This window comes from Equus caballus, chromosome 28, assembly GCF_041296265.1.
Source record: "Equus caballus isolate H_3958 breed thoroughbred chromosome 28, TB-T2T, whole genome shotgun sequence".
NCBI lineage: Eukaryota > Metazoa > Chordata > Mammalia > Perissodactyla > Equidae > Equus > Equus caballus.
The window spans coordinates 39,847,124-39,874,960 of NC_091711.1; the positions used below are offsets into that span (position 1 = coordinate 39,847,124).

General features: G+C 60.0%; 2 protein-coding genes and 1 long non-coding RNA gene across 6 annotated transcripts in view; 1 reads left to right on the forward strand and 2 right to left on the reverse strand.

Moving 5' to 3' along the window:
- The first annotated feature begins 1,128 nt into the window (after nucleotides 1-1,128).
- KCTD17 (potassium channel tetramerization domain containing 17) lies at nucleotides 1,129-13,318 on the forward strand. 4 transcript variants are annotated; one of them, XM_070254280.1, is made up of 7 exons: nucleotides 1,129-2,623; nucleotides 3,790-3,898; nucleotides 6,258-6,349; nucleotides 7,316-7,411; nucleotides 9,413-9,538; nucleotides 10,830-10,930; nucleotides 12,396-13,318. In XM_070254280.1, the coding sequence occupies exons 1-7, from the start codon at nucleotides 2,414-2,416 to the stop codon at nucleotides 12,556-12,558; spliced, it is 897 nt and encodes a 298-aa protein (XP_070110381.1). In that variant the 5' UTR covers nucleotides 1,129-2,413; the 3' UTR covers nucleotides 12,559-13,318. The 4 variants fall into 4 exon arrangements, with proteins under 4 accessions (XP_070110381.1, XP_023487576.1, XP_023487575.1 ...); XM_023631808.2 differs by having other exon boundaries at nucleotides 10,830-10,908; nucleotides 11,080-13,318; XM_023631807.2 differs by having other exon boundaries at nucleotides 10,830-10,908; nucleotides 12,489-13,318.
- LOC138921249 (uncharacterized) lies at nucleotides 8,184-8,570 on the reverse strand. The gene is made up of 2 exons (XR_011433676.1): nucleotides 8,445-8,570; nucleotides 8,184-8,301 (listed from the first exon to the last, which is right to left on the reverse strand). It is a non-coding gene; the product is annotated as an uncharacterized lncRNA (long non-coding RNA).
- A 2,697-nt stretch (nucleotides 13,319-16,015) lies between the features above and the next one.
- Nucleotides 16,016-27,837, reverse strand: part of TMPRSS6 (transmembrane serine protease 6) — a 39,314-nt gene continuing 27,492 nt past the window's right edge. The window contains exons 11-18 of the mRNA XM_005606610.4: nucleotides 24,275-24,420; nucleotides 23,803-23,901; nucleotides 22,730-22,843; nucleotides 21,311-21,427; nucleotides 20,809-20,977; nucleotides 19,241-19,512; nucleotides 17,332-17,468; nucleotides 16,016-16,823 (exon numbers count right to left, since the gene is read on the reverse strand). Coding sequence (XP_005606667.3) covers nucleotides 16,665-16,823; nucleotides 17,332-17,468; nucleotides 19,241-19,512; nucleotides 20,809-20,977; nucleotides 21,311-21,427; nucleotides 22,730-22,843; nucleotides 23,803-23,901; nucleotides 24,275-24,420 — 1,213 coding nt within the window. The 3' untranslated portion in view covers nucleotides 16,016-16,664. The remainder of the gene's footprint in view (nucleotides 16,824-17,331; nucleotides 17,469-19,240; nucleotides 19,513-20,808; nucleotides 20,978-21,310; nucleotides 21,428-22,729; nucleotides 22,844-23,802; nucleotides 23,902-24,274; nucleotides 24,421-27,837) is intronic.

The window sequence follows — 27,837 nt, forward strand, 5'->3', positions numbered from 1 at the left end:
CAGAGAGGTTAAGTGACTTTCCTAAGGTCACCCATCTAGCAAGCCACAAAGCTCAGGCTGGCATCCTTGTCTGGGAGCCTGTGCCCCTTAACCACCTCTGTCCTGTCCCACTTTCAAGTCGAATTCAGAGCCCTATTGTCACTTGAAAGCTGCTCTTCCCAGAAGGGGACAGCAGGGGGCAGTGTAACCAGCAGGCATTTGAAGCTTGGCCCTCCCCCAGGGTAACCACCACCCCAGAAAACATCCAAGGAATGTTCGGTTTTATCCTCTAAATGGGGAATTCATGCAAAAAACTATGAAGAGTGCCAGTCTGTGATTACAAGCAGGACTGTTGAACCAACATTCCATGTTTTGTTAAGCCTCTTGCGCCCACCTCCCCAAACAGAAGCCCCCTCTAGGCCAAGGACCACCTCTGACGTCTTCATCTCTGTGTTTCAATGTCTGACACATAGTCAGCGCTCAACAAACAGCCATGACGCTGAATGATGGTTGGCGGGAGGGAGGGGTCCGGATTCAGTTTCCAGAGGTGGGCGTACCCCTCCCCACCCGCCAGTGTTCTGCCACTCAAACGTGGGTGTCCTCCTCCAGACAAAGCCCAGACACAGGCAGGGACACCTGGGTGTGATAGGGTGGCACCTGTCAGCTCTATTTAAGGGCCTTGGAACCTGCCACCTGGTTCTTGGCTGTGTCCTTCACCAGTGAGGTTGTTGCTTCAGGTGGGGACATTTTAGGTGCTTGCTGAGGGGACACTGGTGGCCAGGGACGGGGGGGGGGGTGCCTCTAAGGAAAGAGGTGGGGAGACTGGCTCAGCAAAGCCTCCCCTCCCCTCTGGGAACAAAGGTGCTGGCCCAGCCTCCCCGACACCTCCAGGGCCCCAGCCCCCAGGGCAACTCTCAGACCCCAGAATGATCCAAGTAGCAAATCTGACTGGTCACTCCCTGTCTACAGCCCTTAATAAAAAGATACAGAAGCACCCCTGGCTCCAGTTTCGTTTTAGCAAACAATGGCTGAGGGCTGCCGAAGCACCTGGAGTGCCACTGACCTTTCAAGACCAGTTCATATCCCACTTCATTCATTCATTCACTCATTCATTCAATGTATTAAGTGCCAGGGACTACCCTAGGTGTTCCACAGACATTAGAGAATTTAATCTTCACTGCACAACCATGCTCTCGGGTAGCATTATATTATAATTCCCTTTCGCCAAAGGGGAAACTGAGCCTCAGAGAGGAAGTTGCTCCAGATCACACTGGTGAGTTCTCAGCAGCTGTGACCCCGCCAAGGGGCAAGGCTTCTTGGAGAGCAGAGCCTCGGGAGCTAACAGAAGCTTCCCCCAGCACATGGCCAGGCTGCCCAGGGTGCGGGCCTGTGTGTGTGACACGGGATCAATGAGGGGAGCCTCAGACCCCGCCCCCAATCCAGGCCCAGGACCGCAACATGGAGAAGGAGAGGAAGCTGCGGGGGTCAGCTTCCCCTTCAGCCCTTGTCCCCCCCCCCCCCCACACCCTCCCAGCGTGTGCCCACGATGTCAGTCCCACCTCCCAGTTATCTGGCTCAGAAGGGGGACCGCAGACCAATCCCGCCTCTCCCTCCCGAATGACAGATGGAAAACAGACCTCTCCCCATACTTCACCCTATAAAAGCCAGGTTGAAACCCCAGTTCTCCTGACTTTGCCCCAGTGCCCTCTCCACGCTTCCTCCCTAGAAATGTTTCCGGGGGTGCTGACAATGGCGGGGTGCAGAGAAGGGGCCTTGCTGGTGGAAACGCACTGGGAACCCACCCGGAGCTCGTGCCATCCCTTCACTTCTGTGTCCCCATCTGTCAAATGGGGACAGTAACACCAACCTCACAGGGCTGCTGAGAGCGCCAGTGAACAACAAAGACCCACGAAGCCTGGGGAATAGAGAAGGTGCCGAGCCAACCTTAACCCCACCACATTGTCCTTGAAGAACGTCTGTGGGGAGAGAACCCAACTCCCCTGGTCCCGCCCTCCCACACTAAGGGCAGAACGGAAGAATATTGGAAAACAGATACAGGTAAATGGCACGGGAATTCCAGGAGGGAAAAGCTCCTTCCCATATGGGCTGTGTGATAGCCCAGACTGGACAAAGGGAAAGCAGTAATGTGGAGAACAAATGGGGGGTTGCTGATTTGGGGCATCGCTCACTATCTTCCCAGTGACCGCGAACTTGACCTTCCCCAAACACGCAGTCATTTGATCAAACGGCTTTTTCAAGAACGCCGGGTTTGTGGGCCTCCCGGGACAGGCAAAGCGAGTGGGGCTGGGGACGGCAGATCGCTGACACCCGCGGACCCTGCCCCCGGCCGCACGAGCCCCGGCGGCGCGGACTACAGCTCCCGGCATGCCCGGCGCGCGGTCCCTGCCCGCCTCCCGCCGCTGGAGCGCGGAGGATGCAGACGCCGGGGCGAGCGATGAGGATGGAGGCCGGGGAGGCTGCGCCGCCGCCGGGGCCGGGCGGCCGCGCCGGGGGCGGCTGGGGCAAGTGGGTGCGGCTCAACGTGGGGGGCACGGTGTTCCTGACCACGCGGCAGACGCTGTGCCGGGAGCAGAAGTCCTTCCTCAGCCGCCTGTGCCAGGGGGAAGAGCTGCAGTCGGACCGGGTGAGGCCCGCGGGGTGGGCGGCGGGGGTCCGCGGCGCGCAGGCATCGGGGCCGGCTGGCCGCTCCTGCCCGCCGCGCTGGGAACCCCGCTGGTTTTTCCCGAGAGCCGGAGACGGGAAGAACTGGCCGGAGGAGAGGAGGAGGAAGTGGATGGGAGAGTGAGGGATGTGCCCATTGCCGTGGCAACGGGGCAACGCCAGGCCGCGGCCATTTGGAGCTTCTGAGCTCTGCCCTGGGCTGCCAGCCTAGGAGGCTGGGGATGGGGACTTTTCCTAACTCTGGGGCTGTGCAGACGGACAGACGGGTAGGGCCTTCCCTCCTTCCCAAATGGGACTCGCGCTCTGGGGAAGGAGTTGCTGAGGCTGCTTCTCTCCGCCCTCCGGGGTGTGGGTGGCCTAGGGGTGCAGGGAGCTGGGTGGAGAAGCCCCCCGGGTGCCTTCTGAGCTGGGCTTCATCAGGCAGGAGCGCTGGCCTGGTGGGCATTTCTGGGCTCCCATGCCCTCTCGGCGGCAAACTGCCCGCATGACCTTGAGGGACCCTCCCCTGCTCCAGGCGCAGCCTCCTGTCTGTAACCAGAGGAGGCTGGTCTGGAGATGACCTCTAAGGGCCACTCTCCCCCGTCCCCTGACCCTCTGATGCTGTGACCTTGGGCAAGTCCCCTCACCTCTTGATGTCTCCGTTCTCCCTGTGGAGCTGCGCTGATGCCCGCCTGCAGGCTGAGGGTGTCCAATGAGAGAGCGGCTCCTCTGCAAACTTGTAAACATCCCCAGAATGACTGGGGATCTGGTGGAGACAGTGTAAGGCTGGCTTCAGACCTCTAAGAGGGAAAATCACTAAGTCCTCCTCTGGGTCAGGTGCCACTCAGACCTCACTGGATGCTCACAATGACCCCTAGTTATGGGAGAGAGGAGTGAGGCTCAGAGAGGCCAAATCACTGGCCCACAGCCACACAGTCAGGAAAAGGCAGAGGCAGGATTGGAACCTAGGTGTATCTGACCCCAAAGCCTTTTGCTCCATCATGCCACTTTGTTCCAGGGAAGACTGACTCTCTGCTCGCTCGCCGCCTCCCTCCAATCCTTCACCGGCCTGAAGTGAGGGGCTGTCTGCAGGTCGGGCGGGGGGGAGGCCTTACTCTCCTCTCTCTGCTTGTGCCCTCGCCTCCGCAGGATGAGACCGGGGCCTACCTCATTGACCGCGACCCCACCTACTTCGGACCCATCCTGAACTTCCTCCGTCACGGCAAGCTGGTGCTGGACAAGGACATGGCTGAGGAGGGTGAGTCAGTCCAGGGGGTTGGCCGGGGCCCGCTTCCTAGCCCTGCCCTCGGCAGCCTGCCAGGGCCTTCCTTCCGAGGAGGACCAAAGCCGTTTCTCCCAGGAGGGAGGGACATTTTCTTTCTTCCATGTTTCCTGCCTCTTCACCCCTAACAGGGCTGAATCCCCAAACCTCTGCTGGGGCTCGGCCCAGGGCCTCTGCCAAGCTGACCGGCCGAGCTTTCTCTGCGTGCTGTGGGGGAGGCGATGGAAACACACAGGCCGAGGATGGAGGGAGCCAGTGAGGCTGGCAGCCTCCGTTGTGGGCAGGGATGCCCTTCCTCCTGGGAAGCCAGGTGTGAATGGGGTGGAGATGACCCGGGGAGAGGTGTGGCGCTCTTTCTCTGGGTGATCCAGTGGCTCAGATGCCTGGCAAGGGCTTGCAGGCTGCAGGCGGGTGGAGCCGACGGCTCTTCCCCAAAGCTGGCGTCCTCTGCAGCACCACGCTGGTCGTGGGTGGAGGCGGGGAGGAGGGAGCCCGCTCCCCAGCCAGGATTTGGTCTCTCCTAGGCCTGGGTGGCTGAGGCCCTGTAGATGCCCACTGCCGGGCCCAGCAGACAGTGGGGAAGCTGTGCCTGGGAGAATGGCCTCTTGGCAGAGCCCCAGCCAGGGGCACGGACTATAGTCAGAGGCAGGTTAACTCTCCCTTGGGGCAGAAGGGTGTGGCTCTGGGTCAGCTGACCCAGCCAGGCCAGCTTGGACCTGTCACTTCTCCTTCCTGAGGCTCCACTTGTGTATATAAAGTGGGAGCGGTGATCTGCATTGGGGAGAACATGTTTGGAGACAACAGATGTCATAAGTCCAGGCGCTTGTACCCCGTGGGTGTCTAGCACAGCCCAACCCAACTCACTTGGGCCCACGGTCTCCCCTCCTGACCCCCGTAGGACACAGTGATCTAGAGGCCAAGTGGCTCCCCAGCCGGCCAGCGCTTCCACATCAGAGCCCACTGTAGGCAGCGGCTCTGCAGAGCCCGTGGCTTCCCTGGCAGCCCCTCGGGAGCACAGAACCGTGGGTGTGGCCTGGGCCTGGGCGCCAGCCCCTGGGGAGTGGAGGTGAACGTTCCGGCTGCGTCACAGCTGACACCTGTTTACAGGTTCTAGGGCTCTCAAAGTCCTGCCACTCCCAGCACCTTCAGACAGGGCGAGGGCCCCATCCAGGAGGCCAGGGTATCTGTGAGGGGACTTCCTAGCTGTGTGACACTGAGAAAGCCACTTACCCCTCTGTGCCCGCATCTGTGAAATGGGGTGACAGTAGCACCCGCCTTGCTGAGTTGCTGTGAGGATACAAGGGGCTGACACAAGCATGTCACGTGGTGCAGCGCGTGGCACCGGGGACTGGTGAGGCGATGTTAGTTGTCTGTCCTCTGCAGGGCCCCACAAGGAGCGCTCAGGCAGCAACACTGGCCAACTGCCTCCTCTGTGTCAGGGGCTGTGTGCGCACTGTGGAGAGCAGAGTAGATCAGACACAGGCCCTGTCCCCAGGGAGCCCAGAGGCCAATCATGGAAAAGACCAGAAGGGTCCCTACCCTGCAGGAGTTCAGGGAAGTCTAGGCCTGCGGCTGTTCTACTTCTCTGGAGTGGTGACCCAGTCTCTAAGCCTCTCTGTCCCCTTAACTGTATGGGGACAATAATGCCTGCTTCCCCACTGTCCCCCGGGGCTTGTGATGAGCACATGAGGGGCTTTGCAAACTGTACGGTGCTGCAATCGGGGAGATGCACACACACAAGGATCATGCATTTCTGAAGTAGAGGAGCTTGAGTTTGAATCCCAGCGCTCCCGCTTTCTGGTTGTGTGGCCTTGGACAAGCTGCTTCTCTTTCCAGGCCTCAGTTTCCCCATTTGTTCAATTGGGGCGATGAAAGTACCTATTTCTAGTTCTGAGAATTAACTCAATAAAGAATATAAAATGCCTGGCAGAGTGCCTGGCACTTGGCATGTGCTTCCTAAATGGGAGCATGTGATGGGGGCCAGCTGAGGCCCTTCTCGTTGTGGCGTTCTAGGGTCCAGTGCCAACAAGCCTGCTGCCTCTTGATAGTGCTACGGCAGCCGCCCAGATCAGGGGGCTGGCAGGCGTCCCTGGGTCACCACGCGCAGCACAGCAGAGATGTAGGGCTGGCCGAGTGGCGGCATCTCGCCCCTTCCACAGAGAGTGTGGGATCCAGGGCAGGAAATGTTCCCTCTTGCTTGACCCCTGAACTCACAGGTGCTCATCACTCTCGTGTGACTGGAGCAGGAGGTAGGTTCGGAGGCAGAGGGGACAAAAGGAGAACAGGGCATGGGGGCAGAGCAGTGACCTGGAGCTCCTCTCTCTGTCTCCCCCAGGGGTCCTGGAGGAGGCGGAGTTCTACAACATTGGCCCGCTGATCCGCATCATCAAAGACCGGATGGAAGAGAAGGACTACACCGTCACGCAGGTCTGGAGCTGCCGGGCAGCATCCAGGGCCGGGCAGGGCCCAGGGCCAGAGCAGGGCGTGGTCAGGAGGGGGAGGCAGGGAGAGAGGGAGGGGGAGAGGTGGAGCTAGTGTTTTCCTCGGGGAGGCTGAGCCAGCCTGTAAGGGGAGGGGTGGTTGTCCAGCTCCCAGACTGCCCAGCAGCGCGCCAGACTGGGAGACGGATGCTGGGTTCTGTCCCTGTCTTGGCTCTGTTCGCTGTGTGACCTTGGGCCACTCATGCCCCCTCTGGACCTTGATTTCCTCTTGTAGAACACAGAAGCGCTGAGAACTGCCCACGCTTCCCTTCCTCACAGGCAAAGCGGGGTCAGGGTGGAGGTTCGGGGCCCTGCGGGGGTCAGTGCAGTACGGGACTAGGAAACTGTCCGCTTCGTGGGATCAGGTGGTCCCCTGGTGGGACAGGCCATGGGACCTGGCATTTCTGAGCCCAGACCTGGGCCTAAGGGAGCAGTCAGCAGGAGAAGCTGGAGAGACTCTATGCCCACCCTGGGGAGACGTGGGAGGTGGGGGACAGGTGGTGAGCACCATCTCCCAGGCCCCTTGTCTCCTGGAGGGCCTGCCTCAGTTAATGACCCAGAATGTCCCCCAGGCCCCTCCTTCCTTCCCTCTTGTATCACCCATGTTTCAGTTCTGGCTCTGCCGCTCTGTAGCTGGGTGACCTGGGGCATGTAACTGACACTCTCTGAGCTCCTGTGAAAATCCCACAACTCAGAGGGCTTTTGGAAGGATTAAGTGAGAGCGCACATGTCGAGTGCCTGGCACATAGTAGGTAGTCAGAACACAGCTCTGTTTTCCCAACCTGGCCCCCTCCCCTCCTCTCCTTCCAGGGGTGTATGGTGGTGGAGGGGGAGAAGGAGCTGGGGGGACAGCGGGTGCTCCTGGGTGCCTGTCGCTCCCGCGGGTGCCTCCACGTGACCCCTCTGCCTGCAGGTCCCGCCCAAGCACGTGTACCGCGTGCTGCAGTGCCAGGAGGAGGAGCTCACGCAGATGGTCTCCACCATGTCTGACGGCTGGCGCTTCGAGCAGGTAGCCAGGAGCACGAGGCCACACCGGCCCGCCAGCCTCCAGGGCCCTCCCTCCCTGCAGCCTCAGCTTGGGTTCCCCCGGCAGCCCACTCAGGGGTCTTCTTAAGTCAAACTAAACAAGATCAGGACAGGCCACACTGGCAGCAGATCGACCAAGAAGGAGAGGGGACAGAAGTCCCCCGTTGGCACGGGCGGCTCCGGGCATCCTCCTGGGTGGGAGTTCTCATGGCAACCGGGTGATGGTCTACACGGCAGTATGAGTGCGTCTCTGGCCCCCGAGTGACAGCTCCGGTGCAAGGAGACGAGATCCACACAGGTGCGCACGGTCCACTGTGGGTCAACACCTCTTGTAACAATTCCATGGGCATAGCTTCCAGGGTCCCCACAAGGGACGTGCCCAGTTGCAAGCGTTGCCACGTTCCGGGAAGCCCAGAGCGGTGATTTCCCATGAGGGTTCTATAGTGACTGAAACTTCCTTCTGCTCCAGATGCAGTTTACCAATCAGGAGAATCTTTTTTTTTAATGCTTTTTTTTTTTGGGTGAGGAAAATTGGCCCTGAGCTAACATCTGTTGCCAATCTTCCTTTTTGTTTTTCTCCCAAAGCTCCAGCACATAGTTGTATATCCTAGCTGTAGGTCATTCTAGTTCCTCTATGTAGGAAACCGCCACAGCATGGCTTGATAAGCAGTGTGTAAGTCCACACCCAGGATCTGAACCTGTGAACCCCGGGCTGCCAAAGCAGAACGCGGGAACTTAACCACTCGGCCACCAGGCCGGCCCCAGGAGAAATTTTTATTGTAAGCGGGGTTGCCCAGTAATACAGCAGACGTCCCACCTCTCTTGGGTTTCCAGAGGAACCAGGCCAGCAGGGTAACCCGAGGTCAGACTGCCCTTAGAGGAGAAGGGTTTTGTTAGCCCTGTATCCACACCCACCCACAAGCTCCCTGGCAGGTGGAGGTGCAGAGGGAGAAGGCCGGGGCCCCCCCAGGATGGCCGGGCAGTCTGGAGGAACCACTCCAGTCCAGGAGCCTCACCACTGATGTGCTGGGAGAGCTTGAGCAAGTCACGTCTCGTCTCTGGGCCTCAGTTTGCTCATCTGTGGCGTGGGCCAAAAGTACTTCCTTTGCAGGGCTGTGGTGAAGATTAGAAGGGCCACTGAGAAAGCCCCCAGCCCAAGGCAGGACTCTAGACATTGGAGCTAGCTAGCATCATGCAAATTATTGGAAGGATTTGAGTCTACAAGACCCTAGAGAGGACTTGGGATCCCAGATTCTGACCCCTGTCCCCCTCTTCCTGGCTGTGGGACTTCCAGCAGGTCACCACCTCGCCAGGCCTTGTCCGCCAAAGGGGCTGATGTTTCTCTCTGCCTGCTGGATGAGGGTCCCCGGGGCTGGAGACCCGTCATGGGCACGGCCTTTATCTGCCAGAAGGGGCCTTGTGGGTGTGGTTATTCTAGAGACCCCAGAGCAAAGGTGGGGCTACTCTTGAGAGCCTACGCCAATGCCATGGGTTGTCAGGAGCCAAACAAGCAGGTTGGGGGCCACAGGTCACTTGCCCTGTGGCCTCAGAAATGGGCAGCCTACCCTACCTCTGCTTCCAAGAGTGAAGAGAATATTCTATGAGGCTCCACCATGGCAGCCGCACCCTGCAGCCTGGTTCTGGGGCTGCTTCAGCCACATCTGGAACGGAGAGGGCGGCCTGCCCATTATAGGCCTCTGCCTGCTTTTAGAAAGTGGCCTGTTAGGGCTGGGGCTGGGGTGGGGGAGGAGCAGCAATGACACTGCCGGCTAGTCCCGCAGACAGACCAGAGGCATAGGTGGGGGCAGGCGAGGAGATTGAGTGTCGGCCTGGCCCCAGGTGTCCTATGGAAACCCAGGGAGGGGCCTGCACGGAACAGCAACATCAGGACATGTTGGCATCGTGTCGAGTGCCACTGTCCACCCCCCTCCCCACTGCCCCCATCCCGACCTGGCATCTTTGTCCCCATGCTCCACCCCTCCAGCTGGTGAACATCGGCTCCTCCTACAACTACGGCGGCGAGGACCAGGCCGAGTTCCTGTGCGTGGTGTCCAAGGAGCTCTACAGCGCCCCACACGGGCTGAGTTCCGAGTCCAGCCGCAAAACCAAGGTGAGCCCCCAAGCTCAGCCTCCCCCACTCTCCCTCCCCTCCCCGCCCCCGACCCCGCCATTCCTGCTGCTTCTCTCTCCCTCCTGCTGCACACGCATAACCCCCGGTCACAGCCGATGCCATCCATCCCATGCCACTCACGGTCCCGTCTGCTCATGCCGGTACCCAGGCCCAGGCTGGGGAGCAGTGAGACCGGACCATCCCGAGGACGCAGCGGAGTGGACGTAGATGCCACTTGAATGGTGGCCACGTGGTGGCCACGGGGGGACGTGGCATGAGGGGGAGTGCACTGAACTAGGGGTCTGGGTGTGGTGGGCCATGCTCTGTGGGCCCTTGGACAAGTCCCATGTCCTCTCCATGGTGTTGTCAAGCTTGGAACTGCTGGGATCCAAATGGCCAGTTTACTTCCTGGGGGCGAGTGAATGTCCCCGCTAGCCTGTTAATCCTGTCCATGTCCCGGGCCCCTCCTCGGGCACTCTGCAGGAGAGGGGCCAGGAACCCTCTGGGGTCGGCCTGTGTTTCTGCCCTGGCCTTAGAGGCAACATCAGCTGGCTGTGGGGAGGGGGCCGAGCGGCGGTCCTGCCACCCTAGACCCAGAGCTGGTTAGAAGCCTCGAGGGCCTCTGGTAGGGCCGGTGGGGCAGGCAGGAAGCCAGGCTGGGAAGAAGGGAGACCATTCCTTCTGGGGGCCTGTCCCTGTGCAGTGGAGACTTACAAACTCGGGCTCCCTGTCTGTCTCCCTCTCCTGTGACTTCCCCTGCCCACCACACCCCCATCGGGGACAGTGGCTGGCGATGCCTTTAAGGATGCTGCTCCTGCCTCTTTCAGCCAAATTCTCGGGACCTGGGCTGCCAGAGCCTGTTGCTGGCACCCCAGATCTCTATGGTGTCTGCCCTGGGCCCTCCCTGGTCTCATTTCTGCTCTGGGTCAGGCCTCCTAAAATGAGGCCTTCCCAGGTGCCCCTCAAGGATACCCCAGCCAAACACCTCCCCCCCCGTTCCTCTTCCACCCCTCAGCCAGCCTTGCTCCATGTCACAGCAGCCAGACTGATCCATGAGCATCCCCAGCAGGGTCCCGTCCTTTGCTGGTTTCTCCAGTCCCTTCCCAGGGGACTGGACAAGATGGCCCAGCCTCTTTGGCTATAGCCCTCCCCTCTCCTTGAGGTCCCCCTTCATCTTGCCCACCCGCCCGCCTGCCCTGAGATGGGGGCCCATGGGGACAGCCGCCAGCAGGCCTGGCCCCCTCGTTAGTTCTCCACTCTTTCTTCCCTGGGTCCGCCGGCTGGTTCACAGAGCACGGAGGAGCAGCTGGAGGAGCAGCAGCAGGAGGAGGAGGTGGAGGTGGAGGTGGAACAGGTGCAGGTGGAGGCAGGTACACAGGAGAAAGGGGCAGCCACCCCCGAGGAGAATGATTGCTCATAACAGCTGGAGCTGCAGAACCTGGGGGGCCGGGGACTGGGGGGACGGGCCCACCAGGGTTAGCTCAGCCGGTGCCTGGCGCCTCACCCGCATAACCATCCCTTCTCTCACTTTTTCTTTGCAGCCCAGTCATCTCAGGATCCCGCTAACCTTTTCTCCCTCCCACCACCGCCTCCTCCTCCGCTTCCCGCTGGAGGTCCTGCCTCATCTTCATCTACCTCTTCTTCCTCCTGGATCTCATCTGCACCCTGCCTCTTCCCTCTCTGCTCCTGTCCCGGTTTTCTCTCTGCCTGCTCACACCTCCATCCCGGGGCTGCCCTGGTCCCAGCCTCCCGCGCCCTCCACCCAGGTGCCCTGGTCCTGCATCCCGGAGCATCCTGCCTGCTGTCTCCCGCACCCCTTCCGGCACCTCCCGCCTCCCGGCCCAGGGACGAGGGACGCAGCTGTCCCTCCTCCGTGCCTGCCAACCCCACCGGGCACCTCTGAGGCTGCCGCCCGACCCGGCGCCTCACCTCCTCGCTGCCTCCTCACGTTTCCTCCTTACAGGCTCCCGTCTGCACCCCTCAGACCTGAGGCTGCCCTGCAGGGAGGGCTTCTCCTCGGCCCTCGCCCTCCCCCAGAGCTTCGGTCCCTGGTCTGTGGCTGGGCAGAGCTGGAGGGTGGGGCGGGAGCCAGGAGGGTGCTCATCTCTCCTTCCTTGGACTGGAGCTGAATTTCCGGCTGATTCCCTCTCCTCACCAAAGTTTCTCAGCCTGTCTTGGCCTTGGGTGTGAGGCTCTGAGAGGAGCAAGTTCCGGGGGCAGAAACTCTTCCCACCTGCCCCTCAGCACCAGAGCCAGGCTGGGGACGACGGGAGGGAAACTGAAGCCAGACGCCCTGGCCTCACCCCTGCACGTCCAGAGCTCCTGCATCACAGCCTCACGGCACTAGGTTCCCTGGTTCTGGGGGTGGATTCCCTTGGCCTAAAAGGAGTCAGCCAGAGCTGGCTGAAGATCACGGTGTGGCAGAAAAAGCACTGGCCTGTTGCCCACAAGCCCCCACTCAATCTTATCCACCTGCTGTGTGACCTTGGGCAAGTCACTGTCCCTCTCTGGGCAACAGTTGCCTCTCAAATGAGGACAGACAGCTGCTCTCTGTGACCTTTTGCCTGAGACAGCAGTGATCTGCCTCTCTTGGCCTTGACCCCCTGGCCAGAGTCTTGCCAGAATCTGGCCCTTAAGCGGCCACCTCCCAGCCCAGGATGGGGCGTGGGGCTCCCAGACCGGCGAGCTGGGTCCCCTCCTGCTCCCTCTTCTCGGCTCTGAATCCACCTTCTCTGGGCCTCCCAGAAGGGACCCTGTGACTCACCTACCTCTTTCTCTCTCCCTCTCTCCCCTCCCTCCCTCCATTTCAATCTCCTCTCTGCCCTCCTCCTGGCCCTGCACCACCCCCTCCTCACTTGCCCCACCCTCTCCCCCCCCCCCCCCCCCCCCCCCCCCCCCGTGTTCTGACCGCCCCCACCCCATCCTCCTGCCCTCCCATTTTATTTTCTAGCTGTTACAAGCCAGAGGCACCCGGATGTGAGGCCCCAGATCACCTCCAGGGAGTTGGGGTTCCCATCTGAAATTCGTTATTTTTGTACCACGGGCTGGGCCCCCGGCCCAAGGTGGAGGAAGCGCTCTCCCCGCTGCCACCTCTGTCTACACCTGCAGGGCTGTGATTTACCCCTGAGGTGGGCCCTGGGACCCCTGGGCAGAGCCGCCTGCCAGTGGCCAAAGCGTGGCGCTGTCCAGCTGTGTCTCCCAGGCCCCTGCATCCCTTCCCCCGGGGCCTCCAGCTGCATGGCAGATAGGCTGCCTCCAGGCCCAGTCACATTACCTCCCGGAGCCTCAGTCTCCCCGTCTGTCCAGTGGGTTCCCTCTTCCCGCCCCGCCTACCTCACAGGGTTGTTGTGAGGTTGCAAAGAGGAGTGGGGTCCCAGAAAGCCCTTGGGGAGCAGGGCGCCAGACACAGGGTGGCCCCCGTCACCCTGCCCTGGGAGGGGGATGGCCCTCCTTAGCCCTCGATGGAGGTTCAGGTATTGGTGAGGGATGGAGGGGTGGGACTCAGCCTTCACCTTGACTGCTCCCCCCCTTCTGTCCTGCGGGATGCGGGTGAGGAATGTCTTGGCCAGGAGGGGGCAGGCAGTGGCTCAGCAGGGCCAGTGGGGCCACCTAGGAACCTGTGATAAGGGAAAGGGGGACACTCCTCCCTCTGCCCAGGGGAGAGCCTGGGGCGCAGGGGCGGAGCGAGGGGCCCTTCCCGCGTCTGTGACTTCCCCGGGCTGGGTTCTTGCTCCTCAGCTGTGTCCGACCCACCACATAATAAAACCTGAAGGAACAGCCCCCCGCTGCCTCCCTCTCCTTCTCTGGGCCACTGTTGGGGACAGGGCTAAACTCAAGGTCGGGGAGACGACTCAAAGGTAATGGGGCTTTTTCCTAAAGCTAGGGGGCCCTGTCCTGTTGTCACTCTCCTGTGTATGCTGGGGGCAGGTGACCACGGCTGGATCCGTGGCCCAGTGGCCAGACACTGACGACACCAACTCCGCCTTGTTGGGGGAAGTTGGCAAGTGCCTGCCCCTCTCTGGGCCTCAGTTTCCTCATCTATAACGTGAGAGGTTGGACCAGGTGACTTGTAAGGCCCAGCCCCCTGGAGTCAGGCAGACCCCTCCCTCTAGGTGGCCCTAGCCAGCTGGGGTCTCTGAGGGCTAGGAAATTGGGCTCCCGGAATCAGGAGACCAGGTCCTCCAAGCCTGGTTCCCTGTCCCCCCACTTCCCAGCCTCACTGCACCATCCAGTGGCGCTCTGCTCACGGCCCAAGGCGGCCTGTGCTCCATCCTGATCCCCCAGGATGCCCCCTCTTCCCGCCATGACACCTGTTGGTCACCTCCACCCCTCCCTGCTGGTCCACCGTCTGCCCCAAGGCCCAGGAAGTACACACACCCAGGCTCCCGCTCCAGCCAGCTTCCTCCACCTCCCTCGCCCGCCCTGCTGAGTTTCTACCTTGTTCCCTCCGCCCCCAGCAACTCAGCACTGCTGGGACGTTCCTGCAAAGCACGACCCCCTAGGACCAGGCCCTCCCGCCCCCCTCAGTCTGGGGGCCCTCGCCAGCCACTTCCCCTCGGGACTGAAGCTGACCTCACTTTGTGTTCAGCTCAGCTTGCAGAGTCACCAGGGGGCTTGTTAAAGGAACAGACTACCCATCCCCCCCCCCACACACACACAACTCTGACAAATGAAGGCTGGAGCAGGGCTGTGAATCTGCATTTCAGCAAAGCCCCCATCACTGTGTTCTACTCGCCCCTCTGAGGACTGTGAGGGCCACTGGGGTGCAATGCTTTAACATCCCACCCCCACCCAAAGGTGCCCCCACAGCATCTGCTCCATATCCACCAGCAGGCAGGCCCCTGCGGGTGGGGAGTGTGCTCCCTGGGCTCGGCTCCCCCACTGCCTGCCAGAGGCTGCTCCCTCCACCCGCGGACTGAGTAGCTGAAACCCCCGAGTCTAGGTCCCCTCTGAGGCTCCCCTTTCCTTCTCACAGCTGGGCTTCAAGAAAGACTTGTCCACACCTAGCTCCTCCACCACTGCGCCCAGAGGGCACCAGCCGCCTAGGGTCCTCCCCGACCAGCCCCACTTGGCCCCAGCCTCCATTGGAAGTCTGCACCCCTCTCAGATCCCGTCCAGCCTGTGGCGACGCCCATCAGCTCCCACTCTGGGCCCCCATGTCTGAGGTGTCTGAATCTCCCCTGCTCAGCCTTCCCAGACTGCCTTCCATGGTTGGGGGCTCCAAAACCCCTCCTCCAAGCCTGCCTTGCAAGCTCTGCCCGCCTCCTGGACATCTCCCTCCCAGAGGCACCCCAAGCACACGCACGACACCTGCTCAGAGCCCTTCCCTCCCCGCATGCACCAGGACAGGCAAGGGGTCCCCCACCAGCCCAGCTGCTCAGGCCAGAACCCCCAGGAGTGGACCGGGGTGACTCCTCCTCACCCACCCCCATCCACTGAGGCACCTGGAGGGCAGTGAGGGTCCTTCCACCCTGAACAAACCCCCAGTCTGTCCCCACTGCCCCGCTCGGTCCAGCACCCTTCCCTCCCCCCATCCTGTCCTCTGCAGCAGCCTTCGAAGCAGCCTCCCCGTCTTCCGCCCCCTCCGCACTGGTGCCAGTGGGGGTTCTAAAATGTGAGTCCCCTCCCGTGTCACTCCTCTGCTATAGAGCCTTCTGTGGCTCCCCAGAGCACTCAGGGTCTAGCCCTTGGCTCAACTCCAAGCTCTTTGTCTTCTGATCTCAGCTGCCCCGCGAATTCCTCTTCAGTCCTCCCCTCTCCATCTCTGTTCTAACTAAACAGACGGCTTACTGTTCCCTCATATGCTATGTTGTTTGGGGACTTCATGCCTTTGCACATGCTGTTCTCCTGCCTGGAATGCCCTTCCCCACCTTGGCCACCTTTGAACCCCAACTCAAGTCTCACCTCCTCCAGGCAGCCTTCCCTGTCTTCCTGAGTTACAGGCTACCCCAAAGCCCCTTCATGCTGGATCGTCAGTCCCCTCCAGGGGTCAGGAGCCAAGTTCTGTGCCTCTCTGTGGCCCCAGCACCATTCTTGGCACATCGAAGAGCCTATGAGCTGCGTGCTGAATAAAAGACTCAGAGCATGCGGAGGGAGTGTCGTGGTGGAGGGGAAGCGGGGGACTGGGAACCAGAAGGCAGGGCTTCCGCGCAGACCCCACTCCTAACCCCTGGTGCCATCGCCAGGGCATCTCTGCCCTCTCTCCGCCTCAGTTTCCTCCCCAGCTTCCGGAAAGAGCCCATCACTTGTCCCATCCCTCACTGTGACCTGAGGGCCACCAAACCATCGCCTTCCTGGGGTTGCCCCTGGGACCTGGGCAGCTGCCCTGGAGGCCACCCCTGTCCCCCGCTCCCCACACCCTGAGCCCACCTTGGCCTTCTGGACACTTGGCGAGCAGGCTGAGCAGGAAGCAGAGGCTGCTCAGTCCGGGGCGTGGGGCTGGTGCCCGGGACCCCACGAACACCCCAGAACAGGGCCTTTGGTCAGCTGGCTTTATTCCACAGGCAGCTGGGCGAGAGCAGGTAGTGAAGGCCCAAGCGGGGTGGGCAGGGGGCGAGGGGCAGGTAGGGGTGGGGCGGGACCCTGGCCCAGGCTCCCCCACCCTTTGGCTTACGGTGGCAGCTGGCCCACTTGGTTGTCTCCAGGGCTCTGAGGGCCCCTCCCCGCGGGCTCCTTCCATGCCTGCCCCTCACGTCAGGCAGGGCTCACGGGATGGAATCTGCTCCGGAGCCGATGCTGCCCAGGGCGGGCAGCTGTGCTCAGACACTCCTGCTGGGACCTAGAAGCTGGATTATCACCCCTGAACTATTACCCCCTAAAGTCAGCAATGGACGAAGGGGATGGAGGAGAGAGAATCGATCGGGAGGTAACAGGGCTGAATGGGAGGCCCCCAGCTTGGCCTGGTGACCGTCCCAGGCCCTCAGGGGAAGTCTTGACCACCAGCTGCTGGCCCTCCTCTCTCCGGTGCCCTCCATGGGGCAGATGTCTGGGAGCAGGTTATGGGAGGGGATGCTTGCTCCTGCCTCCACAGGGCCCTGCCGCCCCCAGAATACGTGCTCCCCCGCCTGGTGCTTGCCCTGAGATCTCTGAGTCCAAGAGCGGGGCCCAGCTCTGCAGGGGGCAGTCCTCAGGTCAGCACCTGCTGGATCCAGCCAATTACCCCCGTGATGCGGGTGTAGACGCCGAAGTAGTTGGGCCGGCCGCAGCCCAGGCCCCAGCTGACCAGCCCTGCCAGGAACCAGCGGCCACTGGGCTCCCTGCACACCAGCGGCCCACCGGAGTCACCCTGAAGCGGGGAGAGGAGAGACAGGACCACATCAGGGTGAGGGCACCCCCTTCCAGGCAGGGGTCCTGACTGCTGGAGATCTTCTGAGTGACAGCAAGAAAGTCACAGCTCCTTTTGAAGCTGCTGCTTCCCCACAGCTGATAAATGGAGAGAGCTCAAACCAGCCCAGCCTGGCCTCCAGTGGGTCCTGGCTGCTGTGGGACCTTGGATGTGTGCCCCATGCCCCACCCACCTCCGCCTCCCACTGTGCGCTCCTTCTAGTCCTCTCTGCTGTGTGACCTTGCGAGGAACAGAACCGAGTCTGAGAACGGGTCTCTTCTGATCCACGGCCTGCGAGCCGGGGCACGTCCCTCCCCCTCCCCGAGCCTCAGTGTCCTCGTCTGTAAAGTGGGAACAGCCATCCCCACCTGGCTGGGAGGTGATGTGCAGGCTGACGCGAGCAGAGGGCCAGGCCCCCGGAGGTGTGAGCATCGCCCGCTCGCCCTCCCCGCACCCCCCACAGGCTCACCTGGCAGGCGTCCTTCTTGCCCTTGCGGTAGCCAGCACACAGCATGCGGGGCGTCACCCGGTAGCGGTAGGCCTCGCTGCACAGGTCCTGCGGGATCAGCTGCACGTCCACCTTCTGTAGACCATTGCTGGTGGGGCCTGCCCGGTGGGGTCGGGGGCAAAGGGCAGAGGTGAGAAGATCTGAGGCGGCCCAGGAAGTCCCCCCTTCCTTCTGTTATGCCCCTTGCCACCCAGGAGCCCCCCTCCATCTCTCCTGCTCTGCCCACCCGTGCCGCTCAGCTTCACTGACACTGTTCTGGCTCCTTCTCTGCTCATGCGGACAGAGCCCCCCACAAAGCCATTCTGCAGTAGTGTTCTCCTCCAGCTTCTCCCCCTTCCCTCCTCCTGCCTGAGGCCTCTTGGCCACCTCCCCTCTGCTCTGTGACAGCCCCGTCGGGGGGGCGGTCCAGAGCACACATCTGACCCCTCCACTCTCTCCCTAAACTCATCAGTGTCTCCCCACTGTCCAGCCCAGTGCTTCTCCACGAAGGCTGCGTGTTGAGCCCCCGGGGAGCTTCAGCATGTGCCGTGCCTGGTCCCACCAGAGATCTGGTCTGTTCGGCTGGGAGGGGACGGCACTGCTTTTCTCGAGGCCCCCCCGATGGTTTAAAGTGCAGAATGAGAAGCGGACTCCTGACTCCAGATCCTCAGGGTGGCCTGCGAGGCCCTGCCCATCCTCACGCAGAGCCCCTTGCCCTGGCTCCCCTGGTGCTGGTGTCCTCGGGCTCCCTGGGTTGTCATCTGTGCCCTTACCAGGAACACCTTTCCCCTCCACGGGATGCTGCGGACATCTCCAAGCCTTGCCTTAGCCCACCCCTCCCCTGGAACCCTCTTGACCCGCCTGGGTGGGCACCTCCTTCGGGCTGCCATCCCCTGCACCTCCCCATCCATGTCAGTTCTTAGGACTGTCTGTCTCCCCTAGAATGTTCTCTTTCCATCTCTGTATCCCCTTTGCCCAATTTGATGCCTGGCCTAGAGTAGGTGCTCATAAATGTGTCGCTGAATGAATGAATGAATGGATGAGTGAGTGAACCATTACTTGCTTTACCTCTATTCTCCATCCTGCTCTTGGACAAGTCACTCTGCCCCCGAGCCTCAGTTTCCCCATCTTCAAATTATCTCCACAGTCCTGCCTGCCCCAGATTGTGAAACACTGTACAGAGTTTTAAAGCCGCCACCATGAAGGGTGCAGGGCGTGGCTACAGTTAGGCCAGCCCAGCCTGTGTTCACAGGACTGAGACGAGGCCTCTAGAGACGGGTCAGTTTAGGTGGGAAGGGGAGAAACTCCCCATTTCTGAGAGGCTGAAGCAGGAACAGCAGGGGCTCTGGGGCCAGGGAGTCCTGGGTTCCAGTCTCTGCTCTAACTCTCTCTGGCTGTGTGACTTTGAGCAACTGCTAAATGTCTCTGAGCCTCAGTTTCCCCATCCATACAATGAGGCCATAATGCCCACTCCTAGGATTATTGGGTGGATTAAATGAAGTCATGTTCTCCCAAAACCCAACCTCGAGGTAGCAGTGTTAATAATTAAGAGCCTCACACACACACACACACACGCTGTCCAAGGAGCAGAGGGTTAGAGCTTGCTTCTGGGCTGTGGGGTCCCTGGCCGGCCCCTTCACCCCACACACATCCCCCCACATAAGCTCCCATGACCTCGGTTCTCCTTAAATGCCAGTCCAGAAGGAAGGGAAGGGCCAGGAGGCAGAGGCCCACAGCCATAGTCAAAGTGGTTTTCTTTTGTGAGATCCAGCCCAATTTAATCCCAGGACTAGAGGGCCTGGGGGGTGGAGCCCCGGGGCCCCTTGCTGTGCATGCTGCCCCCCAGGCCCGGATGTTGCAGGAGGCAGCCTGCACCCATCTCCCCGCTCACCGCCCTCGCGCAGGGCGCCCCAGCCCGTGATCCAGCAGTGCAGGCCAGGCTCGAAGAAGTGGGAGCGCGCAGGCAGGCAGACGGGGTGCACGGCGGCCGAGCGCACCACCGGGTGGTCGAGCTGCAGCAGGGCCACGTCGTAGTCGTGGCTGTCCTCCTCGTGGTACGGGTGCAGGACCAGGCGGCTCACCTTGAAGGATACCTCGCCCGGCCAGCGTGAGCTCTGCCACACCTTGCCCAGGAACACCGTCCACAGCGCCGGGGAGGCCATGCTGGGGGCCGGGAGGGTGTCCTCGCTCAGCAGCTGCCTCTCCCATCCCAGACCCTTAGGCTAACCAGCTTCCCCACCTGGGACACCGTCCTCCACCCCCATCCCTTCCCTGCTCTGGTGGGGGTTACAGTGTTCGCCCTGGAGTGTGCCTGACCCCCAGCTTCATCCCTCCCCAGAGATGTGTCTGCCTCTCCAGGCCTCAGTTTCCTCATCTGTGAAATGGGAGTAGCATCTTACATCCATACGTTCCTGGGGAAATTCAGTAAGTCTGTGGATGTAAAAACCTTAGCACAGCACCAGCACCAGACAACATTTCCCTCCTTTTCATCTGTGCACTTTATGGACAGCGTGCCGTGTGCTCGCTGAGGCTTGTTGGTCCTCACCGGGAGGGGGTGGGAGTCGAGCGGGAGGAATCGGCAGAGACTGGGCAGCACAGACCCCTGGATGCCAGGTCAGCGTCCAGGTCTGTCTTTACCTTGTGGGCAGTGGGGACCCAGGGATGGAGTGAAAGGCTGAGGTGGTCAGACTGTACCCAGGAAGTGCACCCGGGCACCCAGGCAGAGGCTGCAAAAGGGAGCTGGGCTCTGTGCTGCCCCGGGTGACCCAGGGCGACAGGGGCACTGGGGACGGGCAGTGGCCGAGGGCTATCTGGAGCACTGAGAGGATTCGCTGCCTGGCTCTGGATGTCAGGGGAGGAGGAGGGGGCGCCCCAGGGGCTCCTGGCCTTTGGCTGGGGACTGTGTAGGCCCAGAGTGGAGGAGGAGATGTGGGGAGAGGAGTCCAGGGCTGACCGCGCTGGGGGTGGGGTCTGGGGGCCCAGAAGATCGGGCTGGGGGTGCAGATGGGGAGGATGTCTGTGGGGCTGGGTGAGATGTCCCCTCTTAGAGGCTTCCCAGGCCCCACCCCCCAGGTCACAGGCACACCTAGGGGATGACGGGGTCATGGCCTATGACCAGGTCAGGCAGTTCTGCTCCGTGCTGTACCCCAGTGTCCAGCATAGCCCCTGGCACGTAGCAGGAGCACAACAAATATTGCTGAATGGGTAGGTGAATGAATGAGTGAGTGAATGAATGAATGAATCACTGACTCGGCTTAAAGCAAGATACCAAAAGTAAAGCACAGAGAGGTTGAGCAACCAGTCCAGGCGGAGCCAGGACTGAACCCAAGCGTCGGAACAGCCAGTCTGGGGGCCTCTCACCACCCTTCCCTCTGTCAGCTTAGACCTGGGACACTGTACCTCCCTGCCACGGCCTTTCCTCCCCACTGCCATGGTCTCGGTCCCCATTCCCTGCCTCACCTGTCCTCCTGGAAGCAGTGGGCAGCGGTTATCACCCAGCGGTCAGCGATAAGGGCTCCCCCACAGATGTGGCGGCCCCGAACCTGGAGGCTGGCCTGCCACGGCCACTCCCCCTCCGATGACACAGCCCCACCCACGATGCGGCCAGAGGGGCCCTGGAGGCCACAGTCTAGGGGCAGGGGCAGGGATGGACAGAGGGAGAGGGGCAGGAGCAAGGCCAGTGAGAAACAGAGACAGAGAGAGCACAGAGTAGAGGAAGAGCACAGGAAAGAGACAGGGGGAGATGGGGAAAGAGAAGGAAGGAGAGGGGAGGAAGAGATGAGGGGGCAGAGGTGGGACAGAGATGGACAGAGACAAACAGACGGACAAACGGTGAGATCTCCCTCCAGCTTCCCGGTGTGGGCACCTCCCTCCCACCCACACTCTAGGGTCCAGCAGGTGCAGGGTCTTCTGCCCACCCCACGCTGTCAGAGCCCTCGGCAGCTGGGCAGGGCAGGCTCACCACAGTGCTGCTCGTCCGAGCCGTCCCTGCAATCGGGCTGCCCATCACACTGTGGGTTGGGTTTCTTCACGCAGCTGCGGTCCTCACACTGGAAGGTGAATGTCCCACAAGGCACCCCTGGGATAGGGCAGGGCACAGAGGGTGGGTCCCTGAGCCTGAGAGAGCCTCCAAAACAAGCCTCAGGGAAGATGGACCAAGGAAGAGGCCAGGAGGTGGGTGGGGAGGGGTCTCTTGACCACACTGAAGGGGCCCCTGGGGCTCCTTTAGGGTCCCCTAAAGTCAGGCCATGCCTCTCCCCACCCCCTGCCCCCTCAGACTGGTCTGTTGAGATGAGGCTGTCTCCCCTCTCAGACTGGGTCTCCTGACCACAGGGTCATGCCTCCCCCCCCCAGGTTGGTAACTGAAGGCAAAACTGTGCCTCCCCTTTCAGACTAGGCTCCCAAGAGCAGGGCTGTGTCTCTCCCGTCAGACTAAGGTTCCCACTTAGACTGGCAGACCTGCAGGCCCTGGCCCCGCCGGCTGCCCACCTGCTCCTCACTGTCTTCACCGTGAAGAACTTTCTGTTCCACCACCTGCTCTTCGCCTGGTCTCCATTCCTCCTGCCTATTTAAATTTACCTCTCTTCAAGGTCCAGTTCAGAGCCTGCCTCCTCTAGGAAGCTTTCCTGCCTGATCTCCTCCCTGCCCTCTGGTCCTCCCAAACTACTGGACATGATGCCCAGAAGGCTTTGGGCCAGGAACTCATGTCTTCCTACTAACAGATAATCCCCAGAGGGTAGGGACCACATCTCGGGCGTCTTTTATTCCCACTTCCTAACTCTGTCTGCCTGTCACTGGGGAATCTACAAGCATTGGTTGGTTGGTCATTCGGAAGGATGACGGATGGATGGATAAAACAATGGACAGACGGGAGATTGGGCAGACCAACGAATGGGTGGATTGATGGTCCTGTAGGGAGACTGACAAACAGCTAGAAGGAGGGATAAATGAGTGGATGCAAGGACCAATGGACAAACAGGTAGTTAGAGAGGTCGGTGAATGGATGCATGCATACCTGCATTCATGGATGGAGGATGGAACAATGGACACACAGACAGCTAGTTGGGTAAACCAATAAATGGGTAGGTTGGCAGTTCAGTGGAAAGGGAGGTGGGTGATTGGACAGGCTGATGGATGGATGAATGAGTGGATGTATGAATCAGTGGACAGACAGGGTGGTTGGAGAGACAAGACGATGGAAGGATGGACGGATGGACGGATGGATGGATGGACGGACGGATTGACATATAGGTGTACATACAGATGGGCTGGTGTTTGGACAAGAGGGCAGAAACTTTTGCAAAGAAGCACACAGAAGAGCTGGACTATCTGAGCCCATTCTTTGGTTTTCCCCTAGCTACCTGGTCATACCCGGTCCTACCTTCCTGGCACTGCTCTTCGTCACTCCCATTGAGACAGTCAGGCTGCTGGTCACAGACCCTGGACAGTGAGACGCATGTGCTGTCCTCTTGGCACTGGAATGTGGCTCTGCACACTGTGTGGGGACACAGAGAGGGGGCAGGTGGGAGGAAGCCAGAGGAACCAGGCTGGGACTTGGAGCGCCTGTGGAACATGTATTATACCACTCGTCACAACCACAAATGTCTTTCTCAGCTACTTTACACCTGAGTTTCACAGCAATCCTCTGAGATACCCCATTTCATTGGTGGAAACAGAAATAAAGTGATTTGTCCAAGGTCACCTGGGTGAGCCAGAACCTGAAGCCAGAGGTTCTGGTTCCAGATACGAGGCACCTTCCTGAGCAGGAAGGCAGGGTCATCCCAGAGGCGGCCTACCTCCCTCCCCTCCTGCTTCTCTCCCCATATATTTAAAACTTTGATGGAATGGCAGAAGGGGGAGGCGTGGGGAGATCAGACCAGAATAGCCAGCCCTGATGGTGACTCTGGAGCCAGCAGCCAGGATCCAGAGGGAGAGGTATTATTCCAAGAGAGCCCTGGCTTGGGGACCACCAGGACCCGGAGCCCCTTTGCCAGGGCTGGGCAGTGGACAGCACAATTCCAGTGGGAGTTGGCACCTCCTGTCTGAAGACCTGAGGTAGATGAGTGAGCCCCACTCAAGGGAGGGAAATAAAGGGTTCTGTCCTTGCTTAACAGTTGCCCTTCCAGGTCCTACCCTCATCCTTATTGGATGTTCCCTCCAGGACAGCCGGCCAGGACAGAAGCCTGGGAGGAGATGGCCTGATGAGGAGAAGCCCTGAGCTGGGAGTCAGGAGACCTGAGTCCCAGCTTGTCCCTGCCACTGCCGCATGGGTGGCCCTGGGGAGGCCACTTTCCCACTCTGGGCTTCCAGCTTGCCATCTCAGTGCAGGGAGAGCCCCACTTCCTGGAGGCTAATGACGAGAACTGCACGTGGAGGGGCTCTAGTCAAAGGGTGGGCTCTGCTCAGAGCAGAGAAGGAGAGACAGAGGAGGCACGGGCCAGGCGGGCCGCTCACCGCAGTTTCGCTCGTCCAGGCCGTTGGGGCAGTCCTTGACACCGTCGCAGGCGGGCACACAGAGGCCGTTCACAGAGCAGAGGAACTCTCCAGGGCAGGCTGGACAGGGAGGATGCCATTAGGACATGCGCCATCATGAAAATGCATGCAGACGAGCCCTCCCCCCGTGTGCTCACACGTGAACCCACATGTACACGCACACATCTGTGTACATGGTCTGTGTGGGCATACGTGTCCAGGCATGTGCACGCAGCACACGCACAGGTGTGTATACCCAGGGAACACACATGACTGCCTTGTACATGTGGACACACACAAAGCTGCATACATCTGTGCCCGTGCTCATATGTACATGCACACACACACACACTCCTTTTGTGCAGCGTCTGGGTGCTTCCAGGGATGGCAAAGAGGCAGGGAGGGGCTGCGGGGCTCTGGGGTGCCGCCCTGCCCCTGGCCTGCCCGCACTCACGGTCCGACTGGTTGTACAGGCTGTAGTGCACCTGCACGCCGGGCCCAGTGAGGGAGATCTGGGAGGTGAAGTTGATGGTGACACCGGCAGTGGCCACCACTGGGATCCTCTCGGCGTAGGGCTGCAGGGTACGCAGGCCACACAGCCTAGGGGTGAGCAGAGACAAACTCAGCGCGACACAGGCTGGCCCAAGGGAAGGGATAGTGCACAGACAGGGCAAGGACAGCGCAGCCGGAGAGGAAGGGAGAGACACACCCCCACCTCCTCTGTCTTGATTTCTCCCTTGGGTGACTGCTCACCCCCAGAGTCATCTTCTAGAAAGCAGCCTGGCTATGTCACTGCCCTGCCCCAAAACCTTCAATGGCTCCCCACTGCCTGCAGGATAAAATTCAAAGTCTGGATTCGAGTGGCAGTCACCTAGGAGCTGTGAGATTCTAGCAAGTCAGAGTCCTCCGCTGAGCCTCAGTTTCCTCCCTTATAAAATAAGGGAGCACCTCATGTCTGTTGACTTGACAAAAGCCTTCAATGTGTCAGCAGCGGCAAAGTCCTTGATGGGTCTCCTCTCTGTAGACAGAGAGGACAGTCCCCTTGTGCTCGGTGTAGGGTGAGAAGGCAACCGTGCCCCATTCAGGCACTGTCCCTCCCACTGAGAAGCCTCCACAGCCCTGGTGGTGTCCCTGTGACTCTCTGGGCATGAGGGAGGCCCCAGTCCTACTCCCAGGACCAGTAGCGCAGTGCTGATGGGCAGCACCTTCTCCGTGTACAGCCACACCCAGGGGGGCTATCCCCCAACCACGGGACCATCCCCCTACCCTGGGAGCATCCCACAACCATGGGAGCATCCCACAACCATGGGAGTGCCTCCCAACCAAGGGAGCACCCCCCAACCATGGGAGCATCACCCAACCATGGGAGCATTCCTCAACCAAGGGAGCATTCCCCAACCATGGGCACATCCCCCAACCCTGGGAACATCCTCCAACCATGGGAGCACCCCACAACCATGGGACACCCCCCCCACCAAGGGAGCATCCCCCAACCGTGGGAGCATCCCGCAACTGTGGGAGCATCCCCCAACCCTGGGAGCATCCCCCAACCATGGGAGCATCCCCCAACTGTGGGAGCACCCTCACATCCCTGCTGGACTCCTCCTCCCCTGATGCTCTTGTTCCCACAGAGCAGGTAGGAGAAGCCCCACAGAGAGGCAGACTTCTCCCCAGAGACCAGGTAGGAATCCTCCCATCTCCAGGGTCAGTGTCACGTGGGGCTCATCCCACAAGGTGTCTGGTCATCCGTCACCTCACAGAGGAAGTGGGCATGCATGCTTTCACAGAGCGGGAGCAATCACTCCCCCAGAGTGGGGACCCTCCTCAGAAAGCAGCGGGGGTTCCCTCCCTTCCCAGGTGGGACACCATCACAGAACAGATGGGTGGGTCCATCAGCTTGTAGGAATGCCCCCCACAGGGAAGGGAGTACCCCCACAGACCAAACAGGAATGCCTTTGCAGATGAGGGAAACACACCCAGAACACGGGTTGAAAGCTCCCCAGAGAGAAGTGGAAGTACTCTGGCAGAGAAGGTGGGAGCAAGTCAAGAGATCAGGTGCGAATGCCCCAAAGCATGATGGGAACAGCCCACAGGGTAGGTCGCCTAATTCCCAGTGGCAAGGTCCTTCCTCAGAACTTCTAGAACATGGCCAGCACTTACAGCTCAATTAACTAATGAAGGAGTTGATCAATGAACAACTGAGGAAGGCTTATGAGTTGTTTTAACATCCCAAGGTGCAGGGCTGGGGCTGGCCACTGTCGGGCCTTCTCGTCCGGCCCCTCCCTCATCGGCGGCAGCATGGCAATGGCCTCGCTGTACAGGGGTTTTGAGGTTCTTGCAGCAACTCCACCCTGTGAGGGAGGAATTGTCCTCATCCCATTTTCCAGATGAGGCTCCTGAAGGGAAGTGCCAAGCGGGGCCAGAATCCAGCCTCCTCAGGACCCAGGGGAGCCCACCCAGCCTGCTCTGGGGGGAGGTGGGCCCCTGACTCTCACTGCAACAGGAGCTCCAGGGGCTGAGCCCTCACGTCCTCCACATCCTACCACGGACCTGGCCTATGGTACAGACTCCCTATGAGTACTGTCTGGCCTCAGTGACCTTATTCTTGCCCCATACCAACAAACAGTTCTCAAAGCACGGTCTGGAGACCTCGAGGGTCCAAAGTAGAAATTATTTTCATAATAATGCCAGATATTATTTGCCCTTTTTCACTTTCCTAAGGATACAGTGGAATTTTCCAGAAACTACGGGATGTGTGATATGTAACCAAGTGAATGTGGAAGCGGATGGGGGGGATGCAGTTGTGGCCTATTACTAATCTAGTTATTAAAGAAAGTTGAAAAAATGTGAAAAATGGTATTTTTCTCACCAAATGTTTTTAGTTTTTGAAACTATAATTTTTCATAAAATGTTGTTTATGTTAAAATGTAATGGGTTTATTATTATTTTAAGTGAATTGATAAATATTTTTAAATTTTCTCTCTTTTAATTTCTGGTATTGTAAATTTAGAGTATATAACCTATTAAAAGCTCTTTGGGGTGCTCGACAATTTTGAAGAGTGTAAACGAGCCTGAGATGGAAAATTCTGAGAACCCGTGCTGTGCACACCATTCCCACAGCCACCCCCACCCCTGAACGAGGTGCCACCAGGGGGCGCCCCCGAGCAAGGCTGGCCCCTCATCCTTTTAAACCTAAGCAAAACAAGGGGGTTTGGTCGTTTGTTTGTTTTTAAAGTGGATAAAAAAGTGTTATCCTGGATTTTCATCCCCAGAGAATTGCCCTGGGGAGTGGAAAGGAGAATCAGGGGCTGGGAAATACTGCAAGGAAATGAAGAATCAAGTATATCCCGGAATATACCTGAGATTCAGGGATGTGAGGTGCCATCCCCACCCAGTCCAGGAGAGAGATGGAGACAGGCAAGGAGGCAGAACCGGGATGGAGGGGAGCAGGATGTTTCAATCCAGAAGAATTCGAGGGCTCGTGGTCACCCTGAGCCTTGGCCAGGGGCCCTAAGGTACCGACAGGGCGCTTTCTCCACTGGCATCCGAGAGGGAATTCCAGAATCAGCCCGTAGCTCAGCCTGGTACCCCAGGAGCCCGCCCAGCCTGGGCAGCATTTGGTTCTCGCCCTAGAGGTCTGGGGCAGGGGCAGGGTGGCAGAATCCCCGGGGCGAGGCTCTCCGTTCTTAGGGGCCAGACAAGACTTGGAGGCAGAGGCTGCAATCCAGTGACTCAGGCTGAGTCACTCAACTTAAAGATGATCTGTTTAGTCTATACAGTGTTAAAATTTTTCTTTTCAAGTTTAGTGCCAGTTAATTTCACATAATAATCTAGATTCTTGCTTTTCCTGAAAAATAAGCCCCAGAAACGCTGGCTAGAAGTAATCAGAGCCTGCTCGAATTAGGCAGGGCATGAGTGGCCCTGCTAACCAGGTCCCTACCTCTCCCACTCGCCCCCATGCAGCCTGCCTCATGGAACGACAGGGCAGCCTGGCTGCTTCACACGTCCGCGTTTCTG